Source organism: Nansenia antarctica (genome assembly GCF_963989245.1).
Source record: "Nansenia antarctica genome assembly, chromosome: 8".
NCBI classification, from domain to species: domain Eukaryota; kingdom Metazoa; phylum Chordata; class Actinopteri; order Argentiniformes; family Microstomatidae; genus Nansenia; species Nansenia antarctica.
Genome location: NC_137678.1, coordinates 32,791,355 through 32,808,984, shown reverse-complemented (window position 1 = coordinate 32,808,984; position 17,630 = coordinate 32,791,355). Strand labels below are relative to the sequence as shown.

The window sequence follows — 17,630 nt, the reverse complement described above, 5'->3', positions numbered from 1 at the left end:
ATTCGATTTTTTTTACTGAAGTGACATACTGTGGCATACTGTAGGACCAAAGGGCAGAATAGGACACAATACTACGCCTCAGATATGGTGTTGAGTCATTGGTATTAAAAGCAGTGGTACTGACTGAGTAAGTTGTTAGCAGTTGGTGATGACAAATGAACAACAATTGTTGTTGAGCTGGTTAACTGCAGTGAACACATTTGTTCTGGTAATGATAGACACAGGACATGTTCTGGTAATGCTCCTTCAGCATTGGCAGCCTGTAATCACAATGATTCATTTTTGAGTCTGTGTGTCGAGTCCAACCCAGTTGGAAATGTTCAGGAGATAATAGTCGTTCTGGTTTTGTTCCCTTTTAGTTATTCTCTTCTTTCTCACGCAACCTCAGCCCCTATGTCCTTACCCACCCCTGGCAGGTCACGACATGCATGCTCAGAGCACAGCGCTATGAAAGAATGTCTTGATATACTGCTAAATACAGTAGTCAACTTATATACATGTATATACAGTCAACATATACAACTGTAATGCTTGACGAAGCTGTGTTTGTAGTCAGCGTATCGGCCCAAACACAGAGGAAGAGAAGGTGACTAGTAATGTTGTCAAGGGGCCACAACGTTTTCTTGTGATATATACAGTATGTGAACATCCCAACATGGTTATGTTATGGAGAGAAAGAACATGAGTGTAAACATCGCAGTTGAAGCCTTTGCCAATCTAAACACCAACGCTTGCATGGAGGCATTACAGAAAATAAGGCATGTTTATTATAAATCAGCCCTTTCTGTTGTGCTTTATTTTGCGGAAATCCCACGTTCGACGAGAGCTCAGGAAATCTCCGCCCCACGATTAACTGCAATTACAGACGAGACCCACGAGGATTCAATATCCAAAAGCCTTTTATGTAAAGGAATGTGACTGTACAGGTTCTCAAAATATACATTTGAACACTAATCATTGTAGTTAATAACAATATGTACACGTTTAAGGATGCTGTGTGAATTGAAATGTTAGCTACATTATGCTTGATGGCAAAAGCAATGTGAACAATCACACTTTACATTAAGGTAAAAAAAGAAAATCAAAATATCCCTGAAATATGTCAAAATATTTTTGTAACAGAAATTTCACTGTGGTTGGCAACCATGGCAACCATACAAACCACAACAGTACCTCAGCAGTTAAAGCCTTCTTACATTATCAGTGGCCATGTATGAGAAGAGCAATGTTTAATAGTTTTGGTTTTGGTAAGAGAGTTTACGGGGATAACTGAATGATTATCAATACCAGATCAATGTTGTAAACAACATACAGTACATTTTACAAAACCCTAACTAAATCAAGTTTAATTTACTTTGCACAGTGTTTGGACTCGGATTGCTGTTACACATACGCCACATACGTTTTTCCCTTTTCATCGACTTACAGTTCATGATACATATCAAGTCGTGAGTTTAGAATGATAAGGTTCTATCTCCGTTTAGAATTATAAGGTTCTATCTCCGTTTAGGGTAGTTCAGAGATATTGAGCGTCAAAGTTTTTACATTCCATTATGTTTTGTGAGATGGAACCTTTGTATTTTATTAATTACTAACAAAAAATGTCAACATTTTTAAAATAACACCACACAGGCATTAATAAACACCTAATGGATCAGATTATGTAAAAAACTCAATTTTGACCGAAAATTGAGATAGAACCTTATAATTCTAACGTCACGAAATGATGAATACATTTAAATGTACAGTAGGAGTTTCCAACGTGCCTGTACGTCCTTACAGACGACCACAGAATGAACAGCAGGATCACACACCCCGCCTGACGGCTCAGTTGACCCACTGTCCTGACGCCTGTTACATGGGGGATCCAAAAAGAGACATCCCATCACCTCCAAAGTCTTTAAACAGGCTTTACAATTAGCTTTTAAAACAATGCAGAGGACTCTTGTCTTGACACATGCCGGCCTGGTCCAAGCCCAGCAGAGGGCGCTAGACTCCCACCAAACACCACCAGCAGTCTGGCTCTTCTCTCCAGAGCTGGTGACCCAGAGTTCTGGGACTGGGTAGATCAGCCTCGGGTCACTGCCATGGGTCCGATCGATGCTGACTGTTGTAGCTCTGGAGCTCGATCTGGTCCTTGATCTGGTTGATCAGGATCTGAGACAGGAGGATCCCGACCAGCTACCAGAGAGAAGGCAAGGCAAGGCAAGGCAAGTTTATTTGTATAGCACATTTCATACAACAGGGGCAATTCAAAGTGCTTTACTTACATTATTAAAAAATACAGCAAGAGCAGCATGAGAAAATAAAAATTACAATGAATAAAAGCAAATATAAGAAGTAAATAGATAAAACATTTAAAAAGACAATAGTTAATGGAAAAAAGACATTGATAGAAGTGTTTGTGTTTAATCATAACTGGTGCAAAGCATGAAGGTTTTTAGCTTAGATTTAAATATTTTAAGGGTTTGGGCCTGTTTGATTTATTCAGGGAGTTTGTTCCAGGAGCATGCCCAGGGAAACCCCAGAGAGACCGGGTGAACAGAGCGCCTTCATAACGCTGATGATGTTTTCTGTGGTTCCCTACTTCCCCTTAGACCTAAGCTTCAGTTGGTGACATCAGCTAAAATCCCCTTCACCACGCAATAACTTGTGTTTGAGTTCTATCAGCATATTATCAGAGTATTGCTATATCAACTAGTCCATACATCTATATAACCTAAATGTATCAAATAAACTGTGTGCCTGCCTGACTGACTGACTGACTGCCTGACTGACTGCCTGACTGGATGACTGGATGACTGGATGACTGACTGGATGACTGACTAGATGACTGACTGAGTGACTGACTGAATGACTGACTGAGTGACTGACTGACTGACTGCCTGACTGACTGACTGTCTGACTGACTGACTGAATGACTGACTGACTGGCTGACTGGCTGAGTGACTGACTGACTGACTGACTGACTGCCTGACTGACTGCCTGACTGCCTGACTGACTGACTGACTGCCTGACTGCCTGACTGACTGACTGACTGACTGGCTGACTGGCTGACTGGCTGACTGGCTCACTGCCTGACTGATTGACTGACTGCCTGCCTGACTGACTGACTGACTGGGCCTGACTGTCTGACTGACTATCTGACTAACTGACTGTCTGTCTGACTGACTGACTGACTGACTGAATGACTGACTGGCTGAGTGACTGACTGACTGACTGACTGCCTGACTGACTGACTGATTGACTGACTGACTGACAGGATGACTGACTGACTGCCTGCCTGCCTGCCTGCCTGCCTGCCTGGCTGGCTGACTGACTGACTGACTGACGGGATGACTGACTGACTGACTGGTGGACTGACTGACCAACTGACTGACTGACCAACTGACTAACTCACTGACTGACTGACCAACTGACTAACTCACTGACTAACTGACTGACTGGTTGACTGACTGACTGGTTGACTGACTTACTGGTTGACTGACTGACTGACTGGTTGACTGACTGACTGACTGGTTGACTGACTGACTGACTGACTGACTGACTGTCTGATTGTCTGATTGATTAACTGTCTGCCTGACTGACTGACTGGTCGACTGACTGACTGGTTGACTGACTGACTGACTGACTGACTGTGTGCCTGCCTGCCTGACTGACTGTCTGACTGACTGCCTGCCTGACTGCCTGACTGTCCAACTGACTGACTGACCAACTGACTAACTCACTGACTGACTGACTGACTGACTGACTGCCTGACTGACTGCCTGACTGACTGACTGACTGCCTGACTGACTGCCTGACTGACTGACTGACAGACTGGCTCACTGCCTGACTGATTGACTGACTGCCTGCCTGACTGACTGACTGACTGGGCCTGACTGACTGACTGACTGTCTGACTGACTGACTGACTGAATGACTGACTGGCTGAGTGACTGACTGACTGACTGACTGACTGCCTGACTGCCTGACTGCCTGACTGATTGACTGACTGACTGACAGGATGACTGACTGACTGCCTGCCTGCCTGCCTGCCTGCCTGCCTGGCTGGCTGACTGACTGACTGACTGGTGGACTGACTAACTCACTGACTGACTGACCAACTGACTAACTCACTGACTAACTGACTGACTGGTTGACTGACTGACTGGTTGACTGACTTACTGGTTGACTGACTGACTGACTGGTTGACTGACTGACTGACTGGTTGACTGACTGACTGACTGACTGGTTGACTGACTGACTGACTGACTGACTGACTGTCTGATTGTCTGATTGATTAACTGTCTGTCTGACTGACTGACTGACTGACTGCCTGACTGACTGACTGTGTGCCTGACTGCCTGACTGACTGACTGGTCGACTGACTGACTGGTTGACTGACTAACTGACTGACTGTGTGCCTGCCTGCCTGACTGACTGTCTGACTGACTGCCTGCCTGACTGCCTGACTGTCCAACTGACTGACTGACCAACTGACTAACTCACTGACTGACTGACTGACTGACTGTGTGACTGACTGACTGACTGACTGCCTGCCTGCCTGCCTGACTGGCTGGCTGACTGACTGGATGACTGACTGACTCACTGCCTAACTCACTGCCTGACTGACTGTCTGACTGACTGACTGACTGACTGACCAACTGACTAACTCACTGACTGACTGACTGACTGTCTGACTGACTGACTGACTGCCTGCCTGCCTGACTGACTGACTGACTGACTGACTAACTCACTGCCTGACTGACTGACCGTCTGACTGACTGACTGACTGACTGCCTGCCTGCCTGACTGACCCACCTGTGGTATGGCCAGGCCCAGGGCGACGCCCCCCAGCAGGAACAGGTTGGTGTGGATCCAGTTGACCAGCTTGTCTATGCAGCCGTTGGTGTGGATGAACGCCCCGGCCTGCAGGTAGTCCAGCTCCTGCATGCCCTGGCCACACATGGTGTTGATGACCGCCTGCACACACACACACACACACACACACACACACACACACACACAGACACACAGACACACAGACACACAGACACACAGACACACAGACACACAGACACACAGGTCATTGAAATATGAGTTGGATAAATCGTGATCTTAGAATGATATGGTTCTATCTCCGTTTAGAATGATAAGGTTCTATCTCCGTTTAGGGCAGTTCAGAGATATTGAGCGTCAAAGTTTTTGTTTGTGAGATGGAACCTTTGTATTTTATTAATTACTAAGAAAAAAATAACATAAAAATAACACCACACAGGCATTAATAAACACCTAATGGATCAGATTATGTAAAAAACTCAATTTTGACAAAAATGGAGATAGAACCTTATAATTCTAAGCTCACGAAATGTGGATATTAAATAACAGCAGTCCCTGGCACGGCCCTGACCTCGTCTTTGGATATCAGACAGCAGGAGTAGGGGACGGAGCAGCGCTCTCTGCTGGGGTTGTCGGGGGTGCAGTTGAAGTACATGTTCTGAGACCAGTCTGTGTAGGCGATGCCTCCGCAGCAGCTGAACTGAGGAGACCAGGAGGAGAAGGAAAGAGATGTTTTAAGAAGAATGAATGGTTGTAATTTGTTGTAATTACATAAAAATGTGTTCTATTTTGATGTAACTAGAGATTTAAGTGTTTAATAGTATTCCAAATGTAAAAGTGTATAATGTATGATATATTTTAATGTTTGATATTTGTGATTTAAGTATGTTTTATATGTTAAATGTTGTTTGTAATGTATGTTTTAAATGTGGACCCCACTAAAAGTAGCTCATGCCTATGGCTATAGCTAATGGAGATCCTTCCAATAAATAAACAAATAAACAAATGATAGGTGTGATGGACCCAGCGCTAGGATAGGGGAAACCTGGGGAACAGCCTCAATACTGAAAAAACAGTGTGAGGATATGATATATGGCTTTCTTTCATAGTCAGGTGGCCGGAAATTATATTGATGACTCAGAGAGAAGGTTGAATGGTAATCATTGTATTAGGCAGATCTGGGTTACATTCTCTTGTACAGATGTTTTCAAGGCAGCATGCTCTTATGTCCAAGCTTCAAGCATGGCTGCGACATAGGAGATGCCGAGCATGGTACTGATGGAAGTTACAGCTTATATACTTGTTCTCAGAGAGACATTAGTTTCCATACATGGCTCTATCCTGTGTCCATGCTGTTCTGTTCTGCTGACCACAGGTAACCTATACTGGTCCCCACTAGCCGTGGTCTCTAAATCTGGCTCAGGTCCAGTTACAAAGAAAAGCATGTTGACTAAGAGTGGTCAGTTTATGTTCTGAGAGTGGGCACACTTTTAGTATGTTTACGGTTAAACAATGAGTATTGCAATATTTGATAAGCACACAAAATTGGCATATAGTCATACAAAAACACATCATATCAGGATATATGTTTCATATTTACAGGTGATATGTTTCATATTTACAGGTGATATGTTTCATATTAACAGGCGGTCTCACCTCTTTCTGACCAAAGTCGATGAGGTTTTGCAGGTCGAGATCATCCCTGTAATGGACGATGGAGTTGTTGATAATCTCGCTCACTTTATTCCTGGCCTGGAGGAGAGACAGAAGAAGACTTTATTCCTGGCCTGGAGGAGAGACAGAAAAATACTTTATTCCTGGCCTGGAGGAGAGACAGAAGAAGACTTTATTCCTGGCCTGGAGGAGAGACAGAAGAAGACTTTATTCCTGGCCTGGAGGAGAGACAGAAGAAGACTTTATTCCTGGCCTGGAGGAGAGACAGAAGAAGACTTTATTCCTGGCCTGGAGGAGAGACAGAAGAAGACTTTATTCCTGGCCTGGAGGAGAGACAGAAGAAGACTTTATTCCTGGCCTGGAGGGGAGACAGAAGAAGACACTCTATGGCCACTTGCACTGATTACCATAAAATCATTCAATAGTATGTACACTCATCTTGCTAATCTAATAATCACACAAATAAAGCCGCCTTTTTGTTTTGTTTTTTGTTAATGCCATCATGGACTGGGTTCCATTAAACATCAGTCATAGATGTCTGAAAACTAACATGAACAAATCTCATTATGTCTACGACAAGAGGGGAGGGTGTGATTCAACTGCCTTCGAGGTCAATTGTGTGAGTTGAAAAAGTCAATGTTGCAAGTACAGTACCACCAAAAAGTGAGTGTGCTTTAGCAATTTTCTGCCAAGTGGACTCTTTGACTGTACCTTACATTTACTTTAATTTTGTGCAGGTCCATATCAAACAGTGATAATGGATGATAAGTCTTGTAGTCTAAGAATAAGACTTAAAGAAGAGATGGTCTGAGGACAGGTTGGCAGTTGATCAACTGCCAGTTGTGAAGAATTCAAAGAACTGGTGAAGAATGAAAGTGAAGAATTCAAAGAACTGGTGAAGAATGAAAGTGAAGAATTCAAAGAACTGGTGAAGAATGAAAGTGAAGAATTCAAAGAACTGGTGAAGAATGAAAGTGAAGAATTCAAAGAACTGGTGAAGAATGAAAGTGAAGAATTCAAAGAACTGGTGGGGAACTGACCTGGGTCAAGGTGTGTGTGACCCAACACAGACCCACAGTACCTTATCTGAGAAGACGAAGCCCAGGACGCCTGCAGTTAGCTGCAGCAGGAAGATCACCGTCAGGCAGATGCAGAACTAGAAGTGAGAGGAAGCGAAAGTGAGAGACTGTGAGAAAAACAAGCAAGTTAATCATTAATTCATTATCAGTGTAACGGTCGGTCAGGAGAGCGTGTGTTGTAGTTGTCTCTCAGGGGTCAACCCAACCCTGCGGAACCCCAGGATGTTGGTTGTAGTTAACGCTGGCTGCAGTGCAATATTTTTCCGAATACATCCTTCATACCCCCTTTGCTTGAAGTTATCACTGATTTGCATGTAATTGGCTAGGTGAGGGGAATGTCTTCACCCCCTTCGTGAGCTTAGAATTATAAGGTTCTATCTCCGTTTAGGGCAGTTCAGATTGGATTCTTAATAGGACTAGATGTTAAAATCCCTAAATAATTAGCACAACAATTGACTGAGTGGAGTTGGAGATGTCCTCTTGGGTGGAGTGGAATTTGGCAATGATCACGTGGTGCCACCAGTACGACACATCTTCAGTTGTGGTCCCCGACCTCATTGGGTGTTTCGGCCATTTATCACAAGACACCCTCTGCCGAGGTTGGCCCACCACAGGCTGATCAGGCCTGGGTGTGTGTCGCACGGTGGCACCACGTGGTCATTTGGGAGCCCATGTTGGGTCCCTACGTTTCAGCCACAGCCAGTGACTGCTCCGTTCTGCTGCAGTGGACAGTTCTTTAATTGCCTTCCGTTGGGCCTGTCCTCTGATCCCTACTGCCCTCAGGAGCCTTGTGGTGGAGCTGGCTACAAAGCCTCTGCAGCCCACCTCCACTGGCCACACCTTCACGTTCCAGCCCCGCCCCTCTGCTTCGACTGCTAAGTTGGCATACCGCAGCCTCTTCCGTTCGAATGCCTCATCGATGGCCTCCTCCCATGGGACCGTCAGTTCTACGATGAAGACACGCCGGCAGGACTTGGACCAGAGGACTAGGTCTGGGCGCAGGTTGGTCGCTGCAATTTCGGGTGGGAAGGTGAGCCTCTGGCTGAGGTCTACCCGCATTTCCCAATCCCGGGCTGCGGGCGTCAAAGTTTTTACATTCCGCGGGCGTCAAAGTTTTTACATTCCGTTATGTTTTGTGAGATGGAACCTTTGTATTTTATGAATTACCGGTACTAACTCAAAAATGTCAACATTTTAAAAATAACACCACACAGGCATTAATAAACACCTAATGGATCAGATTATGTAAAAAACATAGATAGAACCTTATAATTCTAACGTCACCCCCTTGCTTTCACCCATCACACGTAGCCAGATCAGTGATCACTTCAAGGAAGAAAGCAAGTAAGGAAGGAAGGAAGCACTGTATGAAGAGTTTGAACTAGGCCTGGGCCAGACCACCGTACCGTCTGCAGGAGACAGATGTTCTCCCTGAGAGAGCCCACGCAGCCGCAGAAGGTGATGAGGAACATGAGGACCCCCACGACCATCAGCAGGATGGCAGGGTCCACCGCCAGACAGGCCATGGCTGCCTCTGAGCAGGAGGGAGGGAGGGAGGGAGGAAGAGAGGGAGGTGGAAGAGAACGACAGAGTCATGTTTGGGAGAAAGAGAGTGAAAAGCATAAAGAGTAGTGAGAGGATAGAGAGCAAGAGATGGATGAATGCAAGAAAAGGGGAGCAGAGATGGAGAGGGAGGAGAGGGTGGAGAGAGAGGGAGGAGAGGGTGGAGAGAGAGGGTGGAGAGAGAGGGAGGAGAGAGAGGAGAGGGTACAGAGAGAGGGTGGAGAGAGAGGGTGGAGAGAGAGGGTACAGAGAGAGGGAGGAGAGAGAGGGTGGAGAGAGAGGGAGGAGAGAGAGGGTGGAGAGAGAGGGAGGAGAGAGAGGGTGGAGAGAGAGGGTGGAGAGAGAGGGAGGAGAGGGTGGAGAGAGAGGGAGGAGAGAGAGGGTGGAGAGAGAGGGTACAGAGAGAGGGTGGAGAGAGAGGGTACAGAGAAAGAGGGTGGAGAGAGAGGGTACAGAGAGGTGGTGGAGGGGGTACAGAGAGAGGGTACAGAGAGAGAGGGTGGAGAGAGAGGGTACAGAGAAAGAGGGTGGAGAGAGAGGGTACAGAGAGAGAGGGTGGAGGGGGTACAGAGAGAGGGTACAGAGAGAGGGTGGAGGGGGTACAGAGAGAGGGTGGAGAGAGAGGGTGGAGGGGGTACAGAGAGAGGGAGAAGAGAGAGGGTGGAGAGAGAGGGAGGAGAGAGAGGGTGGAGAGAGCGAGAACATTTTAGTAACAGATTGTACCAGTACATCAAATCCCTTGTGCAATGCATACTTTTCAAAACACATTCAGAGAGAGCGGAAATCTCGAAACCCGTTGGTTTGAAAGACCAACAAGTAACCTCGTTTGCCAATTCCATTTGAGCTGGTCCTACATAATCTGAGAAGGAATTACAAACATTTCTGGGAGAATTTCTCCAACTTCAGGAGTAGGATTTGTGAGGTGCATTTCTGACATTCTTCATAACAAAGACTGACTGACCTTTGGAATCAAATAAAAGACACAGACCAAAAACCTCCGGTTACCTTGGGCATTGCTAACTTTATTTCAACCATGCTTATTGAACTCTGCTGGAGAGACAGAGACATACTAAGTATCTGGAGAAATTCTCTACAGCCACTGAGGCCATCTCACACTGAATGTGTCTGAATGTCAGCATTGATTCCCTCAATGGAAGGTCGCTTACCTGCATGTTTAGTCATCCTCGCATAAACGCCAATTGACATCATCACCATTGAAATCATCTGAAGAGATGGGAACACAACAGGAAAGGTCATATATAGTCATATTGTATTGTTTTGCCGATTCAGGCATTGCACAGCAACATAATATGAGTCTTTCATGCCCCAGTATGTTCATACTTGTCCTGGGAGTGGCAGTTTGTACTGTACACGGGAACACTCATTCAAGATGTCGGAACATTGCAAAATGGGCTTGTTGCTTTTTTTTGGAATGCACTTAAGTTTGAGTCCAACTGAGGAATCTTACCAGTGAAATTATGCAAAAGTCTCAAATACATAGACAATCTAGAGTCTCTTGCAAGACTCCTACCTTACCAGGTGGGGGGGGGGTGGGGGGGTGTAAGAAGTAGGCAACATTGTCCCCCTCAATAATAATTGGATTATTTTGTAAAACGAGTGTCAGCCTCAGTTTCAGCAGCATCATTAACCTGCTCACCCAACCGGCTAAAGTTATTATAGGCAACAACAAACAGTTAATATCAGTGGTGTGCCGTCAGGGCCAGCAAGGCCTTCTCTGCTGGCCTAAACATCATCAGAATATACATTTTATTTTAATATATATTTTCCACAAATATGTATTAATGATTCCCCATAGTCTATTCTCTTCATTTCATAGCTTTCCTCTTGGTTGCGCTGCTTCCAGTCTCCGATTGAGATTTGGAGGGCTGGCCTTTATGTTAGAGCTTTTATCCAATCAAAATGTGTTGCTAGGGGGCTCAAAAATCTGCCCGCCTTCACATTAAACGGTGCTGCGGATTCGACCTGTAACTTAACATTGGAACGAGAAAACCTGTGGCGTACCTAGTAAACCTACGTAGATGCGAGCAAAAGCAACAACGGCGCCTGCTGTAAGGCTCAATGATGTCAGCACCCAGCACGTCTTTTGATTGGATACGCACTATTGCTACGCACTATTGATACGCACTATTGATATTCACTATTGAGATGCGGAACTATGCCGGTAGATGTGAAACTTTTGAAAGTGCGCAGGGAAACGGAGCCTCACAACGAAAGCTTTCGTTGACTGATCGATAATACTGATCGATTGTGTCCTGTTTTTGGGTAAACAATAACTTTCATTTAGGGGACACAATGAAAGCGCCAAGTCCACAAACAGAGGAAACTACGTTGAGCTTCTTTCTTTTCTGGCTGAAAACAACCCAGATTTACATTACCACCTGTCCACAAACAAAGTGTTTACTGGGACGTCAGGCAAAATACAAAACGACCTGATTTTTGCTATTGCTGAAGTGATGGAAGAAGAGATCAAAATGGAGATTAAAAAGGCACCCTTTGTCGCTATTATGGTGGACGAGACGACAGACGTGGGTAATGTAGCGATCTTAAAGATGTTAGTTTAACACTCTTCATTGTAAATGCGGATTTATTGATTAAAAATGCTTCGGAAATATTAATATAACTCTGTTGTACTTGTCTGACTATGTTAAGGTGATGCAACGCCCGGTTATACTGTGTTTCTGTCTAGTTTCTAGAGCCATGGCGTCATAACGATGGTATTAAGAGGTAGAATAATTCAGGTAGGAATGTGTCGGACATCACTGAAGGCCTAGGTGTGAAATGCACCGCCCGCCACTGGTTAATATGTACCGTAAGCAAAACGTGAATAAATGTGAATAAACTGAGTTATAATAAATATGTGGAGAAACTACAGTGCCCTCCACAAGTATTGGAAAGATGAAGCATTTTGTCTTCTTTTAGCTTTATAATCCAACAGTTAGTACTGTATGAGGTTAAAGTGAGAGATTCTAAGATTTCATTCAATGTTGTTGTTGTTGTTTTTTCAGATTGTGTCACCATTTAAAAATTGCAACCATTTTTGTACATAGTCCTCCTATTTCTGGGCACCAAAAGTATTGGAAAAATCTGGGGGTGGAGCTAATAGGACTGAGGGGCCACAGGGGTTAACCACACAGGGGTTAACCACACAATAAAGTGACACTGGCCGGCTAAATGTACATGTGGCCAGAACATGCAGGGTCTGATATCCATTAACCTATGTGCACATGTATGTTAGTGCCGTCGTACGTGGCTATAGTGGTCAAGTGTTCACGTGTCAGGAGGGGCATCTCATGGCAGAGGTTCATTGGTAACATGTCAAAAGGAGGAGTGGTCGATAATGTATGCTAACATGTAATTGTATAAATGCTGGGCCCAAGCCAAAAAGTCTTCAGTTGCTCTGCAGACCAGCTCGGCTTTTATTGTTTGCAATAAAGGTATTTGGGAAACCAGCCGCTCTTTGTTAAGTGATTTAAAGTTATTATAATAATATTATATTATAATAATATTTTATTGTATTACTATTACTATTATTTTTTACTTTAAGTACTATTTTACTATTACTATTTACTATTTTTACTTCTATTTCAGTTAAAGGTTTCCACCACATGATCAGCAATCACAAACGGCCAAGGAAGATTTCAACAGTGGATGACCAAAGAATGCTCGCCATAATTAAGAAATAAACCAACAGGACAAACAACAACAACATCAGGAACACTCTCCAGGCGGGAGGCTTGAACGTGTCAGACTCCCATCCACAGATAGATGTGTCCTCTCATGTACAGGTGACTATACCCATGGTAGGTTGAGACTAAAGACAATTGTATGCAAACCGAACAAACATTCAACTAATAGTTTTAGACCTAAACTGACAACGGTTAAAAAAATCCAATAGTGGAGCGTAGGGTTAGTTAGCCTCAGTTCTCCTTTGGCTAAATAAACAATATGGCAGTGATTAGGACCTTTTCTTACAAGGGCCCATTCACTCCACCTCCACCTCCAGGGAGACCCAAGCACAGCTCCACTAACATAATAGGGAGCCTACAGCGATCCTCCTCTCCCACCCAGGTATCCAGTTACCAGACTGACTGTACCTTGCACTTTGTAGGAGGGGAAAGCAGTGTCTGTTCAAGTAAGGGGACTACTTTTTTCACTTCACAAAAGCAGAAGGATACCTTACACAAACCCTATTTATGTGCCAAAAAGTTAGCTCTGGGTACACGCATCCTATAAGTACACAGATTCATTATAAAGCAACTTGTTGTGGTGAATAAGGTTTCAGGTGTATTTTTCTGAAAATTTAATTTCTCTGTCAGTGTAACACAATACCTTTCAAGGTGATTTTTGTTTTTGTTTAAAAAAAGACCCTCTCTCACACCATTGTTCACATTTGTGATGATATGTGCTATTTGTCACAAAGCTTCTAACAGTTTATGAAACGGGGTGTTCTTCTGACATCTTCACCAACTAGCTCGAGGGGGTGGAAAAATAATGTCAACAATGCATTCCTCCCAGTCGAGATGCAAGTTTTTACAAGATCTTATCCTGTTTGTACAAGGCCAAGAGACCAAGAGAGGAGTAGCACTTTGACGTGTGATGTTGACTCACAGCTTGTGGCATAGTTCATCGTGATACATCCTAACACTGTTGCTAATTTGTTATTAAGAGTGTGTATCGTTCAGGTAGCCTCTGTGCTAAATTAACAGATAAACAAAAAAACATCAACACTGTAAAACCAACAAATTCTAAAGTAAAAGCATTCAGGGCATTTCCTGTTATTGGTAGACATTCTAACCACTTATCTGTTCATGCCTCTCTGTGGAATGCTGTTTCTGCTGCACATTTTATAGAAAGCACACTTGTTAGGCCTACAACCTCTCAAAACTGGACTTTAATCCACGCCAAGCCCATTCATAGCTTTCATGTGACGTCACAGCATAGTGGAAACGCACACCTGACGGGCAAAAGGCACTTTTTGCGGGCAAAACCCACGGGCAAAACCCACTTTTTGCGGGTTAATAACTTTGATTTCCCGTGGGTTAGGAAAATACGTGTAATAAATAACGTGTCCGGAAAGAGGAGAAGCCAGGGAATCCAAAAGTTTTTGAATGGAGTCGATCCTCCACTCCTATCACCGTGGACACAGCAAGGAGCGAATTCCCGGAGTTATTCACGGACAAAGCCGGTCAAGGAAGCACCTTTTGCGGGTTAATAACTTTGATTCTCCGTGGGTTAGGAAAATAATTCCAACGTGTCCGGATAGAGGAGAAGACATGGAATCCAAAACGTTTTGAATGGAGTCAATCCTCCACTCCTATCACCGTGGACACAGCAAGGAGCGAATTCCCGGATCTAAATATTCCCTCGCCCCGCTAACAGCGGGAGTTGGGAGTTTCGTCCAGCAGCGGTAGAACTCCCGGTTGATCGAGTTTCATATTAAAAGTATATCTTCTCGGGGTGTCAGCGTGGTGGTTAAGGGCTCAAAATGACCGTATACTGATGGTGAATTTAGCAATAATAGTCTTGTGTTTGTACCACCTCCATAACCGGTGTTATTCACGGACAAAGCCGATCAAGGAAGCACCTTTTGCGGGTTAATAACTTTGATTCTCCGGGGGTTAGGAAAATAATTCCAACGTGTCCGGATAGAGGAGAAGACATGGAATCCAAAACCATTTGAATGGAGTCGATCCTCCACTCCTATCACCGTCGTGTATCTTGATAGTTCTTCATGGGTGAGGTGGTCTAAATAGTAGGCAGCCGGTAAATCGCCATGTTGAGCGATGTTGCTATGATACTTTTTGCCCGTCAGGTTGGTGGTTGCTAGGGAAGAAACCATGTGACTGAAAGCTACAGTACAGACTAAAACCCCACATTGGAAAGCCCAGTCTGCATGATTGTGTTCTTTGTTTGTTTCAGTCAGAAAGCCCCTTACTGTAGTAGGCTACAACAGAGGCTATGGCTCCCCAAGCACCTGACAGCTAGCTGACACACGCTGGGCAGTGTTAACTTTGCACAGCTAGCAACCTTCTACATGCTTCCTACATTGTCAGCTTGTTGCCTTTATGGAGAAAAAAAAAGAAGAAGCATTCAGCCATGACGGTGTGCATGAGAAGCACCCGTTGTCATGTGACAGAGATACAATGGTGGGGAAGAGTCGATGTGATGGCACATTGAAAGATGACAAGAGTCGATGTGATGGCACATTGAAAGATGACATCTCTCCCATATCTGTCCCACTGCATTACAGGTCCTTCAGAGCAGTGTTGACAGTGTCACCAAGCAGCTTTGATAGTGTAACAAGGAAAAAAGGATGGGACCCTCACATACTTTGAGACAAGCTATGAGTAAAAGCTTTCCATTCAGGGGGAAAACAAGTGAGAATGTTACTTCATGATAGTGGAACCTGTAAACGTATCAAGCCCTCTCTCAAGGTCTAGGTGGGGAAAGAGCTAATAGCCCTTTCACATACAACATTTTCAATACCTTGGTTAGAATTTGATTGAAGTATCCAAGAGGCATAATGTATTCACTCATTTTGACTACTAAACAGATTTGGAGAGAGGAGAAAGCATGGGGCCCTCTTCTCAAAGGACCCTGTGTCGCTCCATCAGCATATGAATAAATGAAACTTTGTGGTGCTTAGCAACAGCGTGGTTAAAAAAAAGTGGATTGGCATATAAAGTACAGTGTATAAAGGCTGAAAAACAACAACAATGGAGGTTTCTTCTTACTAAGCCTGTAGGTTTATAGCCTACATTGTTATTGTAATGAGAGTCTGATCTACAAAGTGTATTGCATCTAGACAGATTCTCAGTCTTAGAGATAGCCCATTAACAGTACATTTGTGAAATGTATTAGGCTAGTGATCGAAACAAAACCTTATAGTTTCAAAACAAGGGGAATATTGTCCCATAGGGCAGCTGAACACATTTGATGTGCAAGTATAGTGAAAGAATTCCTTAGCAAGCTCAATTCCTCACTGGTAAAACATTGTTTAAGCATGTTCATATGGAAAAGAAGCACGGTTCTTTCATATGGTAATGAAGATGCGGGAGAATCACATTGGTATCGAACATTGAAAGGAATGTAGTTCAACCATTCATTCTTGCACAATCTCCGCCTTTGTAAATAGTAAAACAGGCAATAAATCTCGACCTTAACATCAGGTTCCATAGGTAAGGTGGGTTGATGAATGTAACGTTTTCTTTTTTACATAGACATTAAGTGACACTTTAATCCTGTTCCTGACAAAGTTCAAGTGGTTTAAAAAAACATGAATATTATGGTATATTCAGCATGAACGTTTTTTCTCAAACACTGTGGACAGTGTGTATGTGATTTACTATACCCTGGAAAGAGAATTAGGCACTTTCTCCTGCACTCCACATAAGACAGGTCATCAATTATTAACCAACAGCAACACAGTAGAGTTGCCTTACTTGGCTATTGGACATTGCCCTATAATAACCCATAATATCACCTAATTGTCATCAAGAAGTAATTCGTACTGACCACAAACACATTATTATGACAGATGTTATAATAACAAAAGAGAAAAGTCCAAACAACTGCTCGTTAAAAACAAAACATTCGCCTACTTACCCAAAATATTAAGTTAAAAATGAAAAGTAAATATTTGACAACAGGACTGACAAAGCTGAAATCCTCATTGTCACGTGTAGCTCTTCTTCTCCCCATGGTCAAACAAATAATCGGAACAGCCAAGACTGTCAATTCGTGCGTAAATGTATGTTTGTGGTCTTTATCAACGCATTATGTGCGATTTTTAATGTTGCCTGTCTGTATGTCCACACAGTATGGTTCTTGCACCCTGGCAGCGCGGCGCTCCTAGAGCATTTCCTTATTCAGTTAAGTCCACGAACTGAACTCCCACAAGGGACACAGACGCACTTCAGCACAGCCCTGGAAGCCCTGGAGGTGCATGGGCGTGATTGGTCATTGTCCCAGCGGGTCACCTGGAAGAGGGCGTGATTGGTCATTGTCCCAGCGGGTCACCTGTCTCAATTGCAGGTGATTAATGATTTACGGGTGTAATGTAGCCTATGACAGGCAGTTTGGTGGCGGGCTATCGTGACGTTAGAATTATAAGGTTCTATCTCCATTTTTGTCAAAATTGAGTTTTTTACATAATCTGATCCATTAGGTGTTTATTAATGCCTGTGTGGTGTTATTTTTAAAATGTTGACATTTTTGAGTTAGTAATTAATAAAATACAAAGGTTCCATCTCACAGAACATAATGGAATGTAAAAACTTTGACGCTCAATATCTCTGAACTACCCTAAATGGAGATAGAACCTTATCATTCTAAACGGAGATAGAACCTTATCATTCTAAGCTCACGCTATGTTGTTTTTCTGCATTTGCAGAATAAGTCAACATTTACATGATGTCCTGAAATTTGATACGGAATGTATCCATTTATCCTTTGTGATGTTTTATATGAACTG

At 43.7% G+C, this 17,630-nt stretch overlaps 1 protein-coding gene across 2 annotated transcripts; it reads right to left on the bottom strand.

Annotated features, from left to right (window-relative positions):
- Nucleotides 1-897: 897 nt before the first annotated feature.
- Nucleotides 898-17,015, bottom strand: tspan33a (tetraspanin 33a). Of its 2 annotated transcripts, none has more exons than XM_080537404.1 (8): nucleotides 16,763-17,015; nucleotides 10,303-10,360; nucleotides 8,980-9,107; nucleotides 7,576-7,650; nucleotides 6,477-6,572; nucleotides 5,392-5,520; nucleotides 4,803-4,964; nucleotides 898-2,181 (listed from the first exon to the last, which is right to left on the bottom strand). In XM_080537404.1, exons 1-8 carry the CDS (start codon nucleotides 16,856-16,858, stop codon nucleotides 2,080-2,082), a joined length of 846 nt encoding a protein of 281 aa, XP_080393530.1. In that variant the 5' UTR covers nucleotides 16,859-17,015; the 3' UTR covers nucleotides 898-2,079. The 2 variants fall into 2 exon arrangements, with proteins under 2 accessions (XP_080393530.1, XP_080393531.1); XM_080537405.1 differs by having other exon boundaries at nucleotides 8,980-9,101.
- Between the last annotated feature and the right edge of the window lie 615 nt (nucleotides 17,016-17,630).